This window comes from Leucoraja erinacea, chromosome 6 (genome assembly GCF_028641065.1).
Source record: "Leucoraja erinacea ecotype New England chromosome 6, Leri_hhj_1, whole genome shotgun sequence".
Classification (NCBI taxonomy): domain Eukaryota; kingdom Metazoa; phylum Chordata; class Chondrichthyes; order Rajiformes; family Rajidae; genus Leucoraja; species Leucoraja erinaceus.
This window is the reverse complement of record NC_073382.1, coordinates 86,122,086-86,146,291: the sequence shown is the minus strand read 5'-3', so window position 1 is coordinate 86,146,291 and position 24,206 is coordinate 86,122,086. Positions and strand designations below refer to the sequence as shown.

The window sequence follows — 24,206 nt, the reverse complement described above, 5'->3', positions numbered from 1 at the left end:
CACAGCCACCCGAATCTACTGCAATCCATGATTTCCACCCTTCCTCTCCGTCACACACCTAGGTCCTTCCTGTATCCTCGGCATGACTACCTCACTCTCGTTTTCCCGGATGGCCCTGAGGTCATCCAGCTGCTTCTCCAGTGCCCCAACACGGTCCTTTAGGAGCTGAAGCTGGATGCACTTGTCATAGATGTAGCAGCCAGAGGATTCATCTGTGTCCCTGGGCTCCCACATTCTGCAAGCCTCACACTGTCTCATCTGCCCTGACATGTGCTCACCACGCTCCGTCCTCTCGAGCTTTATGCGTAGCGTCCTCTCCTCAGCCTACTCTCCTCAGCCTCCTCGCCAAAGACTCTCGAGCCAAAGACTCACACTTTACTCATAAGGCCGCTCCCTCACTGCCGCTCCCTCAGATCCATCTTGTTTATTTCCATGCTTATACGTTTTCTGCGCCCTTCGAACTACCAGACTACACACAATACATGACGTACATCGGAACAGGTCCATCGGCCCACAATGCCTGTGCATAAACATGATGTCAATATAAGCTATTCTCCTCTGCCTGCACATGGTCCATATTCTTATTCCCTCCATATCCATCTGCCTATCTAAAAGCCTCTTGGTGAACTTCTGCTCCCTCTCCAAAGCTTCCACGTTCTTCCTGTAATGGAGCGAACCAGAATATAACAGAATACTACAAAAGTGGTCAAACTAAAGCCTTTTAGAGCTACATTCAAACCTCCCACCTTTTCTAGTCAAAGCCCTGAATGATGAAGGCAATTGTGCCAAATGCTTTCTTCGCCACCCTGTCTGTATGTGTTGCTACTTTCAAGGAATCTAGTACTTGTAGCCCTAGGTCTCTCTGTCTACAAACTTTCCCAGGGCCCTGCAATTTACTCTGTAAATTGTTCTCTGCTTTAACTTCCCATAATGCATCAGTTTGCACTTGTCACAATTAAACTCTATCTGCCGGTCCTTGGCCCACTTTCCCAATGTAGTTTTAGCTTTAGTTTTAGAGTCAGCGAGGAAAAAGTGTTCTTCTTCATTCACTGATCTGAATCCATAAACATGCCTATATTTCATTAGAGGTGCACATGAAATAGACAAATGTAATCCCCTGCATTCTGGAGTTCTATAGTCACAGCAAGACAGTGAACCAAGCTGTAAATCAAGATGATAAGAATGGAGGGATGAGAGCACAAATATACAACTAAAGTTCAGTAGAAGGTTTGCATCCTTGCCTCACCACCCTCACTCACCTGAACAGGAGACTCCAGCCTCCTCACTGTGGTTGCAGTTATTCACCCCCCATGGGCTGGCATAACACTGGTCGAGGGCAGGCTCTGAACCGTTACACTTCAACCCATTCAGCCAGATGTTCCCAGTAGACTCTCCGTAGAATGCACCAGTTGTTACTAACCGGGCCGTCCCACAGTTTAACACCCTGCAGACCACGTTTCCCGCATTGATATCAAAGCTCCTGCTGCAGACGGTGCCCCAGGTGGAGTTATGATAGACCTCCACTCTCCCGGAGCACATGTTGTTCCCATTCACCAGACGGACGGGCACCGGACCTGCAACAGAGGGAGAATGAGCTTGAAATTAGAGTCAAGTTCTCAAAACTCTTCTTTAAACCTTCTCCTTCTCACCTTAAAACTGTGCCCTCTGGTATTGGACAAATCCATCCCTGGAATAAAGATCTGACTACCTCGTAAATCTCCTTTAAACCTTCCCTGTCTTACCTGGTCGAGATAGGGAATGAGGTTAGATTCAGAATCAAGTCAACAAATGTTTCTGAGACTGGTGAAAGGGGAGGGTGAGACTGTGTAATATGATGTGGTGCCAGGAGTGAGAGGGGAGTGTATTAGTCAGGGTGGGATATTAGTTGAGGAAATGTCATATTCTTCCACCTAGTCACCCATCAGCATCTGTGCTTCAGAAAAAACACTCCACCTTCATCCACAATCTCCAGTTAACAAATACTCTTCTTTGGAGGCAAGATCCTCAACAAGCTCTTGTTATCCTACACTATCCCTGTACATTAATGCCCCTGAGGGTCCTGCCATTAACTGTGTACTTCCTGAGTGCATTTGGTCTTTTGCAATGCATCCCTTCTTTCTTGTACATTTAAGCTCCATCTGCCATTTCTCTACTCTAATACCCAACTAATCTATATCCCGCAGCATCCGTTCACAACCTCCCTCACTGCCCACAACTTCATTTTCATGTTGTCTTTAATTATGGATAACATCACTTTCGGTTTCAATGTAAAATTCCTGAAAGGAGCAATGAATCCCACTCCTCAAGGAGGGACCATCCCCACCCACACTCACCTGAGCAAGAGACTTCCGCGTACTCTCCGTGTGTGCAATTGTTCACCCCCCATGGGCTGGCAGTACACTGGTCGAGGGCAGGCTCTGTCCCGTTACACTTCACCCCATCCAGCCAGATGTTCCCAGTGGCCTCTCCACTAGATACAGCAGTTGTTACTAACCGGGCCATCCCACAGTTCAACACCCTGCAGACCACGTTCCCCGCATTGATATCCCAGCTCCTGCCGCAGACGGTGCCCCAGGTAGAGTTCTGATAGACCTCCACTCTCCCGGAGCACATGTTGTTCCCATTCACCAGACGGACGGGCACCGGACCTGCAACAGAGGGGGATGAGGTTGAAATTAGAGTCAAGTTCTCAGAACTCACCTCATAACTCTCCTTTAATCCTTCTCCTTTTCACCTTAAACCTGTGCCCCCTGGAAATCGACAAATCCATCTCAGGAATAAAGATCTGACTACCTCTTAAATTTCCTTTAAACCATCCCTGTCTTACCTGGGCTAGATAGGGAATGAGGTTAGATTCAGAATCAAGTCGAGAAAAGCTTCTGAGACTGGTGAAAGGCGAGGTGAGACTGTGTAATATGACGTGGTGCCAGGAGTGAGAGGGGAATGGATTAGACAGAGTGGGACTTTAATAGTTGAGGACATTTCATATTCTTCCACCTAGTCACCCATCAGCATCTGCGCTTCAGAGAAAAAGCTACACATTCATCCACAATCTCCATGTAACAAATACTCTTCATTGGAGGCAACATCCTCAACAAGCTCTTGTTAACCTACGCTATCACTGTACATGACTGCTCCTGAGGGTCCAGCCATTTACTGTGTACTTCCCGGGTGTATTTGGTCTCTTGCAATTCATCACTTCGTTCTTGTACATTTAGGCTCCATCTGCCATTTCTCTGCTCTAATACCCAACTAATCTATAACCCGCAGCATCCATTCACAACCTCCCTCACAGCCCACAACTTCATCTCATTTTCATGTTATCTTTATTTATGGATAACATCACTTTCGGTTTCAATGTAAAATTCCTGATCCGAACAATGAAACCCACTGCTCAAGGAGGGACCATCCCCACCCACACTCACCTGAGCAGGAGACACCAGCGTACTCTCCGTGTGTGCAGTTATTCACCCTCCATGGGCTGGCAGGACACTGGTCGAGGGCAGGCTCTGTCCCGTTACAATTCACTCCATCCAGCCAGATGTTCCCAGTGGCCTCTCCGTAGAATGCAACTGTTGGTACTGACCGGGCCGTCCCACAGTTCAACACCCTGCAGACCATGTTCCCCGCATGGATATCCCAGCTCCTGCCGCAGACGGTGCCCCAGGTGGAGTTTTGATAGACCTCCACTCTCCCGGAGCACATGTTGTTCCCATTCACCAGACGGACGGGCACCGGCCCTGCAACAGAGGGGGATGAGGTTGAAATTAGAGTCAAGTTCTCAAAACTCACCTCATAACTCTCCTTTAAACCTTTTCCTTCTCACCTTAAACCTGTGGAATTTGACAAATCCATCCCAGGAATAAAGATCTGACTGCCTCATAAATCTCCTTTAAACCTTCCCTGTCTTACCTGGGCCAGATATGGAGTGAGGTTAGATTCAGAATCGTCAACAAAAGCTTCTGAGACTTGTGAAAGGGGAGGTGAGTGTGTAATATGACGTGGTGACAGGAGTGAGGGGAGTGGATTAGACAGGGTAGGATATTACTAGTTGAGGAAATTTCATATTGTTCCACCTAGTCACCCAACAACATCTGCGCTTCGGAGAAAACACTCCACATTCATCCACAATCTCCATGTAACAAATACTCTTCATTGGAGGCAACATTCTCAACAACCTCTTGTTAACCTACACTATCAATGTACATTAATTCCCCTGAGGGTCCTGCCATTTGCTGTGTACTTCCCGAGTGCATTTGGTCTCTTGCAATGGATCACTTCGTTCTTGCACATTTAAGCTCCATCTGCCATTTCTCTGCTCTAATACCCAACTAATCTATATCCCACTGCATCCATTCACAACCTCCCTCACTGCCCACAACTTCATCTCATTTTCATGTTGTCTTTATTTATGGATAACATCACTTTCGGTTTCAATGTAAAATTCCTGACCCGAGCATGAAAACCCACTCCTCAAGGAGGGACCATCCCCACCGACACTCACCTGAGCAGGAGACTTCAGCGTACTCTCCGTGTGTGCAATTATTCACCTTCCATGGGCTGGCAGGACACTGGTCGAGGGCAGGCTCTGTCCCGTTACACTTCACCCCCTCTAGCCAGATGTTCCCAGTGACCACTCCGTTGGAGACAGCAGTTGTTACTAACTGGGCTGGCCCACAGTTCAACACCCTGCAGACCACGTTCCCCGCTTTGATATCCCAGCTCTTGCCGCAGACGGTGCTCCAGGTGGAGTTATGATAGACCTCCACTCTCCCGGAGCACATGTTGTTCCCATTCACCAGACGGACGGGCACCGGTCCTGCAACAGAGGGGGGATAAAGTTAAATCTGCAGCAGGATTGCATGTGATTTTCAGCAGGGTAGCCAGCAGGTCGCTGCTACCCTGCTGGCCAAAGCTTTCTTGTTCATTTATCTGTCCAGATGTCTTTTAAATGTTGCTTTTACTGCACCTGCCTCAATCACTTCCTCTGGCAGCTCTGTCCATGCACCCATTACCCTCTGTGTGTTACGTCTCAGGTTCCTATTAAATCTTTGCATTTTCACCTTCAACCTGTGCCCTCTATGTCGTCCCACTCTCATGCCCAGGGACATATATTGTGACTGACACCAAAAGCCAGAGTAACTCAGCGGGCAGACAGCATCTCTGGTGAGAAGGAACAGGTGATTTTTAAGGTCGAGACCCTTTTTCAGTCGGAAGCCGGATCACGAACGGAAACCATTTCCTGTTCTCTAGAGAGGCTGTCTGATCCGCTGAGTTACACAAGTTTTTGTGTCCATCTTCGGTTTAAATCAACATCGGCAGTCCCTTCCTACATATATGTTGTGATGTCCACGTTATCTGTACCCCTTGTGATTTTATGAACCTCTTTCAGATCCTGGTCCGTTCACTCCAGCTTATCTGGTCTTCCCACTCCCTCTGATCTGCATGAATTTCCCCCCCGGATGCACCAATTCTCTCTCATATCTCAGCTAATTGAGTTAATCGTCTGGCGTTAATTCCCCGAGTGTGTCAATAAGGGTGGGAGTCTGGGGAGTTGACGGAAATGTGTGGTGAGTGATCTGAGATCTGAGATTAGTATGAGTGAATGGGTGATGATCAGTGCGGAGTCTGTGGGCTGAAGGGCCAGTTTCTCTGCTCTATCCTCCTGTTTACCTCCTATTATTATTCTCTTATTCTATCCAGTGACTCCCTATAACTCAAACCCTTCACTCCTGGTAAAATCCTCCTGAATCTTTTCAATAGACAATAGACAATAGGTGCGGGAGTAGGCCATTCAGCCCTTCGAGCCACCACCACCATTCAATGTGATCATGGCCGATCATCCCCAATCAGTACCCCTTTCCTGCCTTCTCCCTATATCCCCTGACTCCGCAATCTTTAAGAGCCCTATCTAGCTCTCTCTTGAAAGCATCCAGATAACCTGACTCCACCACAGGCTCACCACTCTCTGTGAGAAAATGTGTTTATCGTCTCCGTTCTAAATGGCTGACTCCTTATTCTTAAACTGTGGCCCCTGGTTGTGGACTCCCCCAACATCGGGAACATATTTCCTGCCTCTAGCGTGTATAAACCCTTAACAATCTTATATGTTTCAATGAGATACCCTCTCATCCTTCTAAACTCCGGAGTGTACAAGCCCAGCTGCTCCATTCTCTCAGAATATGACAGTCCCGCTATCCTGGGAATTAACTTTGTAAACCTACGGTGCACTCCCTCAATAGCAAGAATATCCTTCCTCAAATTAGGCGATCAAAACTGTACACAATGCTCCAGGTGTGGTCTCACTAGGGCTCTGTACAACTGCAGAATGACCTCTTTGCTCCTATATTCGATTCGTCTTGTTATAAAGGCCAACATGCCACGGCCTGCTGTACCTGCATGCTTACTTTCATTGACCGATGTACAAGGACCACCAGATCCCGTTGTATTTCCGCTTTTCCCAACTTGATGTCATTTAGATAATAATCTGCCTTCCTGTTACTGCTACCAAAGTGGATAACCTCACATTTATCCGCTTTAGACTTCATCTGCCATGCATCTGCCCACTCCCCCAACCCGTCCAATCACCCTGCACTCATAGCATCCTCCTCACAATTCACACTGCCACCCAGCTTTGTGTCATCTGCAAATTTGCTAATGTTACTTTGAATCCCTTCATCCAAATCATTGATGTATATTGTAAATAGCTGCGGTCCCAGCACTGCGCCTTGCGGTACCCCACTAGCCACTGCCTCCCATTCGGAAAGGGACCTGTTAATCCCTACTCTTTGTTTCCTGTCTGCCAACCACTTCTCTATCCATGTCAGCACTCTACCCCCAACACCATGTGCCCAAATTTTGCCCATTAATCTCCTTAGTGGGACCTTATCAAATCCTTTCTGAAAGTCTACGTACACTACATCCACTGGCTCTCCCTTGTCCATTTTCCTAGTTACATCTTCATAAAATTCCAGAAGATTAGTCAAGCATGATTTCCCCTTCGTAAATCCATGCTGACTCGGACCGATCCCGTTACTGCTAACCAAATGTTCGGCTATCTCATCTTTTATAATTGACTCCAGCATCTTCCACACCATCGATGTCAGGCTAACTGGTCTATAATTCCCTGTTTTCTCTCTCTCGTCATTCTTAAAAAGTGGGATAACATTAGCTACCCTCCAATCCAGGAACTGATCCTGAGTCAATAGAACATTGGAAAATTCTCACCAATGCTTCCACGATTTTTCTAGAGCCACTTCCTTATCTACCCTGGGATGGAGACCAGCAGGCCCTGGGGATTTATCAGCCTTCAGACCCATCAGTCCACCCAACACCATTTCCTGCCTAATGTGGATTTCCTTCAGTTCCTCTGTCACCCCAGACCCTTTGGCCACTACTATATCAGGAAGATTGTTTGTCTCCTCCTTAGTGAAGACAGATCCAAAGTACCTGTTCATCTGCCATTTCCTTGATCCCCATAATAAATTCACCTTTTTTCGGTCTTTAAGGGTCCAACTTTGGTCTTAACTAATTGTTTCCTCTTCACATACCTAAAGAAGCTTTTACTATCCTGCTTTATATTCTTGGCTAGCTTACCTTCGTACCTCATCTTTTCTCCCCGTATTGTCTTTTTGGTTATCTTCTGTTGTTCTTTAAACATTACCCAATCCTCTTGCTTCCCGCTCATCTCTGCTACGTTATACATCTTCGCTTTAATTTTTATACCGTCCCCGACGTCCCTTGTCAGCCATGGTCGTCCCTTTCTCCCCTTGAAATCTTTATTCCTCTCAGGAATGACTGATCCTGCACCTTCTGTATTATTCCAAGAAATACCTGTCATTTTTGTTCCACTGTCATCCCTGCTAGTGTATCTTTCCAGTCAACTTTGGCCAGCTCCTCCCTCATGGCCCCATAGTCCCCTTTATTCAACTGTAACACTGACACCTCCGATGTACCCTTCTCCCTCTCCAAATGTAGATTAAACCTGACCATGTTATGGTCACTGCCTCCTAATGACTTATGAACCTCGAGGTCCTTTATCAAATCCGGTTCATTACATAACACTAAATCCAGAATTGCCTTCTCCCTGGTAGGCTCCAATACAAGCTGTTCAAAGAATCCATCACAAAGGCACTCTGTGTCCCTTTCTTCGGGTCCAGTACCAACCTGATTTTCCCGGAATACCACGAGGTATCGGAAGCAGTCCAGAGATAACCACCCTAGAAGTCTGGCATTTCAGTCTACTTCCCAACTCTCTGAACTCATGTTGGAGAACCTCCTTCCTCTTCTTCCCAATTTCATTTGTGCTTACGTGCACGACTACTGCTGGCTGTTCACCTTCTCTCTCTATCGAGGATATTCTGAATTCGGTTCATGACATCCTGAACCTTGGTACCAGGGAGGCAACAGACCATCCTCGTATCTCGTCTGCCTCCACAGAATCTCCCGTCCACTCCTCGGACAATGGAGTCACCCACCACTTGGGCTCTGCCCGACGTCGGTCTCGCCGGTCGAGTCCCATCTCTAGGATTGGAGCCACCAACGTGTCCGCCGCTCGGACTGGATACATCGACTCCCCGGACAGTTCACAAGAGGGCGTACCTGTTTTCTTTAGGCACAGCCACCCGAGTCTACTGCACTCCATGATTTCCACCCTTCCTCTCCGACACACACCTTGGTCCTTCCTGTATCCTCGGCATGACTACCTCACTCTCGTTTTCTGGAATGGCCCCGAGGTCATCCAGCAGCTTCCCCAGTGCCCCAACACGGTCCTTTAGGAGCTGAAGCTGGATGCACTTGTCATAGATGTAGCAGCCAGAGGATTCATCTGTGTCCCTGGGCTCCCACATTCTGCAAGCCTCACACTGTCTCATCTGCCCTGACATGTGCTCACCACGCTCCGTCCTCTCGAGCTTTATGCGTAGCGTCCTCAACTCAGCCTACTCTCCTCAGCCTCCTCGCCGAAGACTATCGAGCCAAAGACTCACACTTTACTCATAAGGCCGCTCCCTCACTGCCGCTCCCTCAGATCCATCTTGTTTATTTCCATGCTTATACGTTTCATGCACCCTTCGAACTACCAGACTACACACAATACATGACGTACATCGGAACAGGTCCATCGGCCCACAATGCCTGTGCACAAACGTGATGTCAATATAAGCTATTCTCCTCTGCCTGCACATGGTCCATATTCTTATTCCCTCCATATCCATCTGCCTATCTAAAACCCTCTTGGTGAACTTCTGCTCCCTCTCCAAAGCTTCCACGTCCTTCCTGTAATGGAGCGATCCTGGATATAACAGAATACTACAAAAGTGGTCAAACTAAAGCCTTTTAGAGCTACATTCAAAACCTCCCACCTTTTCTAGTCAAAGCCCTGAATGATGAAGGCAATTGTGCCAAATGCTTTCTTCGCCACCCTGTCTGTATGTGTTGCTACTTTCAAGGAATCTAGTACTTGTAGCCCTAGGTCTCTCTGTCTACAAACTTTCCCAGGGCCCTGCAATTTACTCTGTAAATTGTTCTCTGCTTTAACTTCCCATAATGCATCAGTTTGCACTTGTCACAATTAAACTCTATCTGCCGGTCCTTGGCCCACTTTCCCAATGTAGTTTTAGCTTTAGTTTTAGAGTCAGCGAGGAAAAAGTGTTCTTCTTCATTCACTGATCTGAATCCATAAACATGCCTATATTTCATTAGAGGCGCACATGAAATAGACAAATGTAATCCCCTGCATTCTGGAGTTCTATAGTCACAGCAAGACAGTGAACCAAGCTGTAAATCAAGATGACAAGAATGGAGGGATGAGAGCACAAATATACAACTAAAGTTCAGTAGAAGGTTTGCAACCTTGCCTCACCACTTTCACTCACCTGAACAGGAGACTCCAGCCTCCTCACTGTGGTTGCAGTTATTCACCCCCCATGGGCTGGCATAACACTGGTCGAGGGCAGGCTCTGAACCGTTACACTTCAACCCATTCAGCCCGATGTTCCCAGTAGACTCTCCGTAGAATGCACCAGTTGTTACTAACCGGGCCGTCCCACAGTTTAACACCCTGCAGACCACGTTTCCCGCATTGATATCAAAGCTCCTGCTGCAGAGGGTGCCCCAGGTGGAGTTATGATAGACCTCCACTCTCCCGGAGCACATGTTGTTCCCATTCACCAGACGGACGGGCACCGGACCTGCAACAGAGGGAGAATGAGCTTGAAATTAGAGTCAAGTTCTCAAAACTCTTCTTTAAACCTTCTCCTTCTCACCTTAAAACTGTGCCCTCTGGTATTGGACAAATCCATCCCTGGAATAAAGATCTGAGTACCTCGTAAATCTCCTTTAAACCTTCCCTGTCTTACCTGGGCCAGATAGGGAATGAGGTTAGATTCAGAATCAAGTCAACAAATGTTTCTGAGACTGGTGAAAGGGGAGGGTGAGACTGTGTAATATGATGTGGTGCCAGGAGTGAGAGGGGAGTGTATTAGTCAGGGTGGGATATTAGTTGAGGAAATGTCATATTCTTCCACCTAGTCACCCATCAGCATCTGTGCTTCAGAGAAAACACTCCACCTTCATCCACAATCTCCAGTTAACAAATACTCTTCTTTGGAGGCAACATCCTCAACAAGCTCTGGTTATCCTACACTATCCCTGTACATTAATCCCCTGAGGGTCCTGCCATTAACTGTGTACTTCCTGAGTGCATTTGGTCTTTTGCAATGCATCCCTTCGTTCTTGTACATTTAAGCTCCATCTGCCATTTCTCTGCTCTAATACCCAACTTCCCATAATGCATCAGTTTGCACTTGTCACAATTAAACTCCATCTGCCGGTCCTTGGCCCACTTTCCCAATGTATATCCCACTGCATCCGTTCACAACCTCCCTCACTGCCCACAACTTCATTTTTATGTTGTCTTTATTTATGGATAACATCACTTTCGGTTTCAATGTAAAATTCCTGACCGGAGCAATGAAACCCACTCCTCAAGGAGGGACCAGCCCCACCCACACTCACCTGAGCAGGAGACTTCAGCGTACTCTCCGTGTGTGCAATTATTCACCCTCCATGGGCTGGCAGGACACTGGTCGAGGGCAGGCTCTGTCCCGTTACACTTCACCCCATCCAGCCAGATGTTCCCAGTGGCCTCTCCGTTAGATACAGCAGTTGTTACTAACCGGGCTGGCCCACAGTTCAACACCCTGCAGACCACGTTCCCCGCATTGATATCCCAGCTCCTGCCGCAGACGGTGCCCCAGGTAGAGTTATGATAGACCTCCACTCTCCCGGAGCACATGTTGTTCCCATTCACCAGACGGACGGGCACCGGACCTGCAACAGAGGGGAATGAGGTTGAAATTAGAGTCAAGATCTCAGAACTCACCTCATAACTCTCCTTTAATCCTTCTCCTTCTCACCTTAAACATGTACCCCCTGGAAATCGACAAATCCATCTCAGGAATAAAGATCTGGCTACCTCTTAAATTTCCTTTAAACCATCCCTGTCTTACCTCGGCAAGATAGGGAATGAGGTTAGATTCAGAATCAAGTCAAGAAAAGCTTCTGAGACTGGTGAAAGGCGAGGTGAGACTGTAATATGACGTGGTGCCAGGAGTGAGAGGGGAATGGATTAGACAGAGTGGGACTTTAATAGTTGAGGACATTTCATATTCTTCCACCTAGTCACCCATCAGCATCTGCGCTTCAGAGAAAAAGCTACACATTCATCCACAATCTCCATGTAACAAATACTCTTCATTGGAGGCAACATCCTCAACAAGCTCTTGTTAACCCACGCTATCACTGTATATGACTGCTCCTGAGGGTCCTGCCATTTACTGTGTACTTCCCGGGTGTATTTGGTCTCTTGCAATGCATCACTTCGTTCTTGTACATTTATGCTCCATCTGCCATTTCTCTGCTCTAATACCCAACTAATCTATATCCCGCAGCATCCGTTCACAACCTCCCTCACTGCCCACAACTTCATTTTCATGTTGTCTTTATCTATGGATAACATCACTTTGAGTTTCAATGTAAAATTCCTCAAGGAGGGACCATCCCCACCCACACTCACCTGAGCAGTAGACTTCAGCGTACTCTCCGTGTGTGCAGTTATTCACCCCCCATGGGCTGGCAGGACACTGGTCAAGGGCAGGCTCTGTCCCGTTACACGTCACTTCATCCAGCCAGATGTTCCCAGTGGCCTCTCCGTAGGAGACAGCTGTTGGTACTGACCGGGCCGTCCCACAGTTCAACACCCTGCAGATCACATTCCCCGCATTGATATCCCAGCTCCTGTTGCAGACGGTGCCCCAGGTGGAGTTATGATAGACCTCCACTCTCCCGGAGCACATGTTGTTCCCATTCACCAGACGGACGGGCAGCAGATCTGCAACATAGGGGGGATGAGGTTAAATCTGCTGCAAGATTGCATGTAACCAGCAGGTCGCTCTCCGCTCCTCACAGCGCAGGTGACAGGCGGATGCTGCACAGCCACTCGAGAGCAAGACCACCCTACAAAACCCGAGTCTTCCACAAACCTCGACTACCACCCCCAACAGACTCTGTGTCGCACTGCACAGGAGAAGGCCCTTCAGCTTGTGTTCGAGGGCTAAATAATTCACAATCTATACTTGGTGTACAGAACCCAAAGTGTGTTTATTACAAGCCTAACATGGCTGCTGCAAAACCCCTGTAGATCTCCCAGGGACCCACCTTAGGAAACATTCATCTCGAGGCAGAGCCCTCTAGTGGTGACTCTAGGACACAACACATTTCCCTCCTTATAAACGAAAGTTCTTGGTAAGTGGGTAAGTCCCGTTACCCACCAAAATATGTCCATATGCAATCAGTCCAACATAACAGCTCGGTGCACATAACGCTTAAGGCTTCACAGCTGATAATCCTACAGATTTTGAAGTCTCCTCTGTCGCTGAGAGCGTTGAGCGGGAATAGACTGCTCTGCTGTGTGCTCTGCTGTATGCTGACCACAATTACTGTCTTGATTGGATATTGGGAAAGGAAAAGTGTCCAATTCGTCTTCTTCCTGTCCCTGTCTAGTTGCAATTAGACGCCTCGTGTTCCATCTGGTGTTATCTTGGAGGAGGTACGCGTTCTCGCCGAATCTCCGTTTCAACTGTATCGGCTTGGAGAGGGCAGTTGCAAGCTTATGTTGTCTGTTAGGGCTGCTGATTCGTACCCAGTGTTGAATGTCGTAGCTCGCGAGGAAAGTGGAGAACTGTTCAAATATGAACTGAGGGCCGTTGTCCGTCGTTTTGACCTCCTGCAGTTCCAACTTAGTGAACAGCTTTTCGAGGATCATGATGATCGATCTTGTCGTGACTGAGAAAGTAGTTGCGATCTCAGGCCACTTGCTGTGGAGATCGTGTACTACAAGTAGAAACCGCTGGCTTCTTGGCGCAGCTTGCACCTCTCCAAAGATATCGAGTTGCAAGTGCCTCCATGGTTTGTCCGGCCATGGGATTGGCTGAAGAGGGGCAGGACATGGTCTTGTTTCTTTCTCACTAATTGTGCATGCTTCACAATTTTTTACGAAATCTTCTACGCGATCTTCTACTGCCATCTCCTTCGGCTAGTCTGTCCTGAGATATTGGCAGATGATTTGCAGTGTGCGGTTTCAGCTCTCCCTAACAAGATTAGCCTTCTCGTGCAAAATTACCGCAAGAACGTATTTGTCGATGTCGCTTAAAGCGTCGCTATCGCTTGTGCTTGCGGGTGCCGCCGTTGAGACGCAACTGAGCATGTCTGCGATGCGATTGTGTGAACCTGCGAGGTATTCTACTTTGAAGTTGTACTGGTGAAGGCGATCGGAACATCTGTAGATCCTGAGCAGACGGTGTCCTGAGCTTGACGTGTCCAACAACGTAGTTAGCGTTAGGTGATCTGTACGGAGAGTGAATGGTCTCCTGTATAGGTATACGTGCCAGTATTCACACGCTTAGATGCACGCTAATGCTTCGCGTTCCCCGATGGAGTACTTGCGTCATGTGGCAGTCAAGGGATGGGACACAAATGCGATCGGTCGTTCGCTCCCAACGATACTCTACAAGAACACTGCTCCGATCGCTATATCGGAAGCATCTGTTCTGACGTACGTTTCCGCACTTGGGGCGAAGTGTGTGAGAATAGGCGGAGATGCTATTTTGTCTTTCAGCGTGTTGAACGCGAAGTCCAGCTCATCAGTCCTTTCCCACTGTGTGTCCTTCGGTAACAGCTTCTGTAGCGGTTCTGCGATCTGCGCGTACTGCAGCACAAACTTGCGGTAGAAGTTGGTGGTGCCTAGAAATGATGCTAACTCTTTCATGTTAGTTGGGGCAGGGATCACGCTAATGACTTGGACATTGTCCTGAGTAGGCTCAACTCCAGATGCTGTCACTCTGTACCCAAGAAAGTCAATCTCGGATGCTGTAAATGTGCATTTTACTGCGTTGAACGTCAAGTTGTGTAGCGCGAGACGAGCTAACACTGCATGCAGTCGTCGGTCGTGTTCCTCTTTGTCGCTTCCATGGACCACGACATCATCGAGGAGATTGAGTGCTCTGTCAATGCCTGTCAGAACTGATGCCACGTTTTTATGAAATGCGCTGGGCGCTGAGCACAGTCCATACGGCATCCTACGGTACTGAAATACTCCTTCATGTGTAATGAATGCTGACAAATGCCGACTGCATTCTGCTAGTGGTACCTGAAGGTAGCTTTGGTGCATGTCCAGTTTTGCGAACACCATTGAACCGTGGAACGATGCAGCTAGCTCTTGTATTGTTGGCAGAGGGTATTTGTCTGAAATAATGGCTTTGTTGACCGCTTTGAGATCGATGCACAGCCTGAGTTCACCGTTCTTGCGTTGTGCGATGACCAGATTCGATATCCAAGGGGATGAATCGTTGCGCTCAATGATACCATCCTTTTCGAGTCGTTTCAGTTCTGTTGAGATTTCCACGCGAACGGAAAATGGTAGACGTTGTGAAACGGGCCGGACTGATGTGTTTACACGACGTGCGTGGCAGTACCCTTTAACTATCCCAAAACCCGAGAAAAGAGAGGGGGTACACATGTCCATGGTCTGCGTCACTGATCACATTGATGTTCATGCTGGTTGAATCCCTGAAGCTTGAACACTAGTTGGTCAAACAAATTGACTCCCATCAGACTCTTTCCTTCTGCGATGTAGAATGTGAAGCTATCAAGCTTAACTCCTTTGTAGCAAACAGGAATGGTCACTAGCCCTCTTGTGGGTAGTGTTAAAACATCATAAGCGTGAAGAGTGTCCCTCAGGGAAGTAAGTGGGTAAACCAAAAAGTACCTTTTGTAGAGGTCAACGCTCAAAATTAAAACCTTTGCCCCCACATCTATGAGGAGCCAGACCGAGGTCCAGTGATCTCGACCTTGCAGTCTTTGAAAGTCCCTGCTGACCGAACATCCTGGTCAGCGCTGTCCTTTATGGAATATACATCGTGTCCACCCGGAGATGCATCATCTACTTGGCAGACCGATGACGCCTTCTCCTTTGATGACCGGCATACTTTCTCTAAATGATTTAGCTTTGAGTACGCGTTGCATCGTTTACCGTACGCTGGACATTCCCCGGGAGCGTGTGTCCGGCCACAATTCGGACACTGCTTGTTTGAGCGACCGTGTCTTGGTTGCCTCTGAATGTCCTGCACTGGTGCTGTGTTCATCTGACAGGATGCAGGACTAAATGCTCCCTCCGAGCATGCCATCTGCTGTTGTTTGAGCACCTCGACGTTATGCATGGCACTTTCAGTTTGCACAGCTAACGCTTGTGCCTTTTCGAGTGTGAGAGCATCATCCTCCGTGAGAAGGCGCTCTCTAATCCGCTGGACCAAAGTCTTTTCGATCAGCTGGTCTCTCACCAGCACATCCGTCAGTGCTCCAAAATTGCACTTTGCAGGCAGTGCTATCAATGCAGTTCGCCCTGTCCCTGTGACCGCTGGCGAAACCGGTATCATTCTATCAGCACACGAAATATTTGCCCAGTGCGTTAACAGCAGTACTGTACTCACTCTGTCGAGCAGCGCGAAGATTCGCTGTCCCTCCGTTCCGAGGCAATGCAGCAGAATCGCTCTGTGGCGAATGTCCAAAATGGCCGCCCCGTCCAGGCCACTTGCGATCAGGTAAGTCTTGAAACATTCATACCAGCATATCCATGGTACTGGAGGCTCTCCTCGAGTTTCCAAGAATGGAGATGGTGCAGCGAGTGTTAAACCAGCCATCCTCGTCGCCAGATGTTGTGTTCGAGGGCTAAATAATTCACAATCTACACTTGGTGTACAAACCCGAAGTGTGTTTATTACAAGCCTAACATGGCTGCTGCAAAACCCCTGCACATCTCCCAGGGACCCACCTTAGGAAACATTCATCTCGAGGCAGAGCCCTCTAGTGGTGACTCTAGGACACAACACAGCTCAAGTCACCCAACAGACCAAGATGCTCCCTCTACGCCAGTCCCTTTCCCTGAATTCTGTCCATATCCCTGCAAAGCTTTACTATTCATTTATCTGTCCAAATGTCTTTTAAATGTTGCTTTTGTTGCACCTGCCTCAACCACTTCCTCTGGCAGCTCTGTCCATGCACCCACTACCCTCTGTGTGTTACGTCTCAGGTTCCTATTAAGTCTTTTCCCTTTCACCTCCAACCTGTGCCCTCTATGTCATCCCACTCTCATGACCTGGGGCATATATTTGTGATCGACTCAAAAACCCAGAATAACTGAGCGAGCAGACAGCATCTCTGGTGAGAAGGAACAGGTGATTTTTAAGGTCGAGGCCCTTTTTCAGTCAGAAGACGGTTCACGAACCGAAGCCTATTCCTGTTCTCTGGAGAGACTGTCTGATCCGCTGAGTTACACAAGCTTTTTGTGTCCATCTTCGGTTTAAATCAACATCTGCAGTTCCTTCCCACACATATGTTGTGATGTCCATGTTATCTGGGCCCCTTGTGATTTTATGAACCTCTTTCAGACCCTAGTCCCTTCGCTCCAGATTATCCGGACTTTCCACTCCCTCTGATCTGCATGAATTTCCCCCCGGATGCTCCAATTCTCTCTCATATCTCAGCTAATTGAGTTAATTGTCTGCCGTTAATTTCCCGAGTGTGTCAATAAGGGTGGGAGTCTGGGGAGTTGACGGGAATGTGTGAAGAGTGATCTGAGATTAGTATGAGTGAATGGGTGATGATCAGTGCAGAGTCGGTGGGCTGAAGGGCCAGTTGCCCTGCTCTATCCTCCTGTTTGCCATCTATTAACTTCTCTTATTTTATCCAGTGTCTCCCTATACCTCAAACCCTTGTAAATCCTTGTAAAATCCTCCTGAATCTTTTCTGCACACTTTGAACTACCAGACAACACACAATACATGACGTACATCAGAACAGGTCCATCGGCCCACAATGCCTGTGCCCAAATGTGATGTCAAGATAAGCTATTCTCCGCTGCCTGCACATGGTCCATATTCTTATTCCCTCCATATTCATCTGCCTATCTAAAAGCCTCTTGGTGAACTTTTGCTCCCTCTCCAAAGCGTCCACGTCTTTCCTGTAATGGAGCGAACCAGAATATAACAGAATACTACAAAACTGTTCAAACTAAAGCCTTATAGAGCTACATTCAGACCTCCCACCTTCTCTAGTCAAAGCCCTGACCAATGAAGGCAATTATGCCAAATGCCTTCTTCGCCACCCTGTCTGTCTGTGTTGCTACTTTCAAGGAATCGAGTACTTGTAGCCCTAGGTCTCTGTGTCTACAAACATTCCCAGGGCCCTGCAATTTACTCTGTAAATTGTTCTCTGCTTTACCTTCCCATAATGCATCAGTTTGCGCTTGTCACAATTAAACTCCATCTGCCGGTCCTTGGCCCACTTTCCCAATGTAGTTTTAGTTTTTAGTTTTAGAGATACAGCAAGGAAAAAGGTCCTTCAGTCCACTGTCCACATCTCCAGCGATTGCCTATACAATAGTCCTGTTCTACACACTAGAAGCCAATTAACCTACAAACCTGCATGTATTTGGAGTGTGTGAGGAAACTAGAACACCCGGAGAAAACCCACGTGATCACATGGAGAACGTGCAAACTCCGTACAGACAGCACTTGTAGTCATATCACTGAAAAGAATGATATACGGGGCTTGTTCTTTTTCACACAGGGTGCCTGGCACGCAATGCCAGATGTGGTGGTGGAGGCAGATGCTAAAGTGACATTTAAAAGACATAAGCCGTTGCTTTTAAACTTTGTTTCGGATTTATTTTTAATAAAGATAGTGGTTTGTAATCTGAATTGTTCTTCTTCATTCACTGATCTGAATCCTTAAACATGCCTATATTTCATTAGAGGCGCACATGAAAAAGACAAATGTAATCCCCTACATTCTGGAGTTCTATAGTCACAGCAAGACAGTGAAACAAGCAGCAAACCAAGATGATAAGTCTGGAGGGATGAGAGCACAAATATACAACAAAAGTTCTGTAGAAGGTTTGCAACCTTGCCTCACCACCCACACTCCACTGAACTGGAGACTCCAGCATTTATAGACAGGGTGGGATATTAATAGTTGGGGAAATTTCATATTGCCCCAGAATATGAAATTTCTAAGCCGAGAGTGAGTGAGTCCAGTAGCCGGGAATGAGTGAGTCCAGAACGCGGGAATGAGTAAGTCCAGAAGCCAGGGGCACTCTTCCCCCCCCCCCCCCCCTCCCCCCCCCTCCCCCCCCCCCCCAGCCCCCCCCCCCCCCAGTCTGAAGCTGACCCCTCACTCAGCTACAGAATGCTCTCTCCAGCCCCCACCAGAAACCACCCCGTCCCCAGCTGCAGGACTAGCCCAAGAACAGTCCATTCTGCCCACAGTGTGCATACTAGCCTTCCAGAGGCCACTCCCTTCAACCCACAACACCCACATTAGCCGTCCAGAAATAAACCCCTCTGTCCCCAACATGAAGGCCTCCCCTTCCGCTGCTGCAGGATGCGACCTCCCACCGACCCCCGCCTGAAGCCCACTCTGCTGAGAGAGTACCAGCCCCACCCACACTCACCTGAGCAGGAGACTACAGCGTACTCTCCGCGTGTGCAGTGATTCACACCCCATGGGCTGGCAGGACACTGGTCGAGGGCAGGCTCTGTCCCATTACACTTCACCCCATCCAGCCAGATGTTCCCAGTGGCCTCTCCGTAGGACACAGCTGTTGTTACTGACCGGGCCGGCCCACAGTTCAACACCCTGCAGACCACGTTCCCCGCATTGATATCCCAGCTCCTGCCGCAGACGATGCCCCAGGTGGAGTTATGATAGACCTCCACTCTCCCGGAGCACATGTTGTTCCCATTCACCAGACGGACAGGCACCGGCCCTGCAACAAAGGGGGGATGAGGATGAAATTAGACATAACTTCTCAAATGGTGCTGAGAATTAACAAAGTGACAGTTTCGACTGTGTAATATGACGATGCTGGCAGTGAGAGGTGAGTGGGACAGATAATGGTCGAGGAAACGTCATTCACTTCTATCTGGTAACACCTCAGCCTCCGGTGATCTGGAGAAAACACTCTGAATTTCCCCACAATATCCTAATAGCTAATATTCTCTATTCAAGTCAACATCTTGAAACTTTTGTTAACCATATATATAACTATGAATCTATCCTGTAATGGGACAAACTACAGACAATTCTCCAAATGTCATCTCACCAAAGTTTTATACAACTGCCAATGACGTCCCATCATTCATATTCATTACCCTGACCCATTGAGGCAATCACACCGTATGCTTACAATGACATCCTATCTACTTCTGTGTCACTTTCAATGAAGTATGGACTTTCCACCATGAATTATGAAAGGGAAAGATTCCCAGTGGCCTCTCCGTAGGAGACAAATTGGAAAAATAAGGCTGGAGTTAACGGAATAAAGAGTAGAGGAATAGTTGAGAAAGACACCAGGATTAAATGGACAGGAAGCTCACAAAGGGATAGGAGAGTATGGCCAAGAGAAATAGGAATCGATGTGAAAGGCAAGGTGTATAATGGATAAAAAAGTATTATATATGAATGCACAACGTATAAGAAAGTTAGTTAGAGATTAGTTGATATGACATTGTGTGGATTACAGAAACATGGCTGCAGGAGGATCGGGACTGGGAACTGAATATTCAGGGTTGTATGTCCTATAGAAAGGACTGGCAGATGGGCAGAGGTGGGGTAGTTCTGTTGGTGACGGATGAATTTCAGTCCCTTGCGAGTGGTGACATAGGGACTGACAATGTAAAGTCACTGTGGATAGAATTGAGGAATTGTAAAGGTAAGAAGAGACAAATGGGAGATATCTACAGGCCCCCAAACAGTAGCCTGGATATAGGGTGCAAGTTGCAACATGAGTTAAAATTGGCATGCAACAAAGGTAATGCCACTGTGGTTATGGAAGTTTTCAATGTGCAGGTAGACTGGGTAAATCAGGTATGTGCTGAACCCCAAGAAAGGGAGTGTGTAGAGCGCCTCCGAGATGGATTCTTATTAGAACAGCTTATACTGCAGCCGACCAGAGAGAAGGCAATTCTGGATTTAATGTTGTCTAATGAACCGGATTTAATAAGGGAACTCAAGATAAAGTAACCGCTAGGAGGTAGTGACCATAATATGATACATTTTAATCTGCAATTTGAGAGGGAGAAGATTAAATCATAAGTGTCAGTATTGCAGTTGAACAAAGAGGCTATGGAGCCATGAGAGAGGAGCTGACGACGGTCGACCGGCAGGAATGACGTTGGAACAGAATTGGCAGGAATTTCTAGGCATAATCCAGAAGATGCAGGATCATTTCATTCCAAAGAGGAAGAAAGATTCTAAAGGGAATAAGAGGCAACCGTGGCTGACAATGGAAGATAGGGATGGAATAAAACTAAAACATCGCAAAGAGTAGCGGGAAGCCAGAGGATTGGGAAACTCTCAAAGGACAACAGAGGGTAACAAAAAGGGCAATACGAGGTTAAAAGGTGAGGTACGAAGGTAAGCTGGCCAAGAATATAAAGAAGGATAGTAAAAGCTTCTTTAGATATGTTAAGAGAAAAAGATTAGTAAACACAAATGTGGGCCCCTTGAAGGCAGAACCAGGTGAAATTATTATGGGGAATAAGGAAATGGCAGAGAAGTTGAAAAGGTGCTTTGGCTCAGTCATCTCTATGGAAGACACAAGCAATCTTCCGGATGTACTAGAGGACAGAGGGTCTAGGGACACAGAGGAACTGACTAATCTTCTGGAATTTTTTGTGGATGTGACAAGTAAACTGGATGAAGGCGAGCCAGTGGACATCGGGTATCTGGACTTTCAGAATGTTTTTGATAAGATCCCACACAGGAGATTAGTGGGCAAAATTATTGCACATGGTATTGGGGTAGGGTATTGACATGGATAGAGAATTGGATGGCAGACATGAAACAAAGAGTTGGAATAAACGGGTCCCTGTTAGAATGGCACGCAGTGGCGAGTGAAGTGCCGCAAGGCTCGGGGCTGGGGCCGCAACTATTTACAATATACTAGACCAAGTGCAGACCCAATGTGTCTGCTCCACCCTCGCACCTGCTCCCTACCCGTAGCCCTTACGTAGGTGTGGACCTCCAACTCAAACTGTTCCTGAATGAAAGATTCCAGCACTAGGATGAAATCTTCATTGAGGCTAATCTCTGTTCGCTGAGACATTGTGACGCCATCAGTTGAAGCCGGTGGTTTTAATTTCAAAGTCTTTTGATGTTTCTAGACATTTAATCAGTAGTGATTCAAGGATAAGTTGAGAAATAAAGCATAAAATGTTCAGATGTGTGTGTGTGTGTGTGTGTGTGTGTGTGTGTGTGTGTGTGTGTGTGTGTGTGTGTGTGTGTGTGTGTGTGTGTGTGTGTGTGTGTGTGTGTGTGTGTGTGTGTGTTTGTAGGGTGTTTATGTGTGTGTGTGTGAATTTGCTGGGGAATGGCAAGAGTGGGGGGGGGGGGGGGGGGGGGGGTAGGATGACTGAGTGAACTGCCAGCACACCAGCCATGAGTGACTGGACTGCCAGCCCATCAGCTATGAGTAAGTGAACTGCCAGCCCACCAGCTGTAAGTGACTGAAGTGCCAGCCCACCAGCCATGACTCACTGAACTGCAAGTCCAAGAATCCATTCAGTCCACAATGTGCATACTAGCCCTCTGGAAACCCGTCTCTTAGGCCCATAACACCCATACTAGTACTCCAGATATCCACACAAGGATAGACTTTCATCCTTCATGGTTGTGATCTAAAAAAAGATGAAAATGTCTAAAATTGATTGTCCACCCTCTCCCATTTCTCCCTCACAGAGTCTGTCATCTGTTTTATGCAGAATTTCTGGCAGTTTCTGAGCTGCCAGCCAGCCATGCCTGTTACTGAGCTGCCAGCCTACCAGGTCTGAGTGACTGAGCTGCCAGCCCAAGATTCCATTTGGCCCACAATGTCCATACTAGCCCTCTGGAAACCAGTCCCTTCAGCCCACAACACCCATGCTAGCACTCCAGAAAGCCCCCCCACTGGCCAGCAATGGCGGAGATGTGGAATATTGCGTTGGGGGACCAGCTTTCCCGTGTGATTATGGGACCCAACGGGTCCCACTTAGTCGAGTTAATATTATTATAATACCTTTAGATGAAGGGATTAAAAGTGATACTAGCAAATTTGCAGATGACACAAAGCTGGGTGGCAGTGTGAACTGCGAAGAGGATGCTAGGAGATTGCCGGGAGACTTGGACAGGTTTAGTGAGTGGGCAGATGCATGGCAGATGCAGTATGTTCTATCTATCTATACTTAACTAAAACTTTGTCATCTTCCGGTTTTTAAGTTGTCTTTAAATTTGCCGAAAAATGGTACCGATAGCGCTATGATTTTTTGGCATCTTACTCGCTGTTCTCCTGTGCTCCAAGCACATCTACTTATGTTCCGATCAGTGCAATATTTCAAAAGTTATGACGTTTTAAAAATCATAAGATCAGCCGATAGGCCCTCTCTCCTGTCAGTCGTCAGGACGGCAACGCCCCTTCCGGCACCCACTGTCATTTACTGAGGCGAAGAGAATAAAGCCCAGGAGGCCGGGCTGAGTCCATGAGTGAGTCCAGAAGCCGTGAGTGAGTGAGTCCAGAAGCAGGGACTGAGTGACTGAGTCCAGAAGTGAGGGTAATTGAAGGAGCAGGGCTCTGGTGGGGCCTGGCTCTGGTGGGGCCAGGCGCTGACAGGGCCAGGTGCTAGTGGGGCACACCACCCCCGCCCACACAATCCCAACCCCCCCCCCCCCCACACCCCCCCCCCCCCCCACCCAGTGGCAGGCCAAGGCAGCAGTAGGCCATGGCAGCACTCCCCACCAGCCCCTGCCTGAAGCTGGCCCCTCCCTCAGCTACGGAGTTTCTCCCTCCAACCCCCACCCGAAGCCACCCCGTCTCCAGCTGCAGGACTAGCCCAAGAACAGTCCTTTCCGCCCACATGTGCATATAAGCCCTCCAGAGGCCACACCCTTCAACCCACAACACCCATACTAGCCCTCCGAAAGCCCCCCCACTGGCCTCCACCTGAAGCCCTCCCCTTCCGCTGCTGCAGGATGCTCCCCCTCACCGAGCCCCGCCTGAAGCCCACCCTGCTGAGAGAGTACCAGCCCCATCCACACTCACCTGAGCAGGAGACTCCAGCGTACTCTCCGCGTGTGCAGTTATTCACCCCCCATGGGCTGGCAGGACACTGGTCGAGGGCAGGCTCTGTCCCGTTACACTTCACCCCATCTAGCCAGATGTTCCCAGTGGCCTCTCCGTAGGAAGCAGCTGTTGTTACTGACCGGGCCGTCCCACAGTTCAACACCCTGCAGACCACATTCCCTGCATTGATATCCCAGCTCCTGCCGCAGACGGTGCTCCAGGTGGAGTTATGATAGACCTCCACTCTCCCGGAGCACATGTTGTTCCCATTCACCAGACGGACGGGCACCGGTCCTGCAACAGAGGGGGGATAAAGTTAAATCTGCAGCAGGATTGCATGTGATTTTCAGCAGGGTAGCCAGCAGGTCGCTGCTACCCTGCTGGCCAAAGCTTTCTTATTCATTTATCTGTCCAGATGTCTTTTAAATGTTGCTTTTACTGCACCTGCCTCAATCACTTCCTCTGGCAGCTCTGTCCATGCACCCATTACCCTCTG

General features: G+C 48.1%; 1 protein-coding gene across 1 annotated transcript; it reads right to left on the bottom strand.

The window, feature by feature from the left end:
- Positions 1-101: 101 nt before the first annotated feature.
- LOC129698450 (deleted in malignant brain tumors 1 protein-like) lies at positions 102-24,206 on the bottom strand. Its single transcript, XM_055637595.1, has 9 exons — positions 23,690-24,206; positions 19,067-19,381; positions 12,077-12,391; positions 11,017-11,331; positions 9,876-10,190; positions 4,505-4,819; positions 3,426-3,740; positions 2,334-2,648; positions 102-1,574 (listed from the first exon to the last, which is right to left on the bottom strand). The coding sequence occupies exons 1-9, from the start codon at positions 23,967-23,969 to the stop codon at positions 1,252-1,254; spliced, it is 2,808 nt and encodes a 935-aa protein (XP_055493570.1). The 5' UTR covers positions 23,970-24,206; the 3' UTR covers positions 102-1,251.

What these genes read in the sequence shown, in the direction of transcription:
- LOC129698450 (XM_055637595.1), bottom strand. Translation starts at nt 23,969, where the DNA reads ATGTGCTCCGGGAGAGTGGAGGTCTATCATAACTCCACCTGGAGCACC. An exon ending in CGCTGGAGTCTCCTGCTCAG is followed by an intron (nt 19,382 to 23,689) that starts GTGAGTGTGGAT and finishes CCTTTGTTGCAG; the next exon opens with GGCCGGTGCCTGTCCGTCTG. An exon ending in CGCTGAAGTCTACTGCTCAG is followed by an intron (nt 11,332 to 12,076) that starts GTGAGTGTGGGT and finishes CCTCTGTTGCAG; the next exon opens with GTCCGGTGCCCGTCCGTCTG.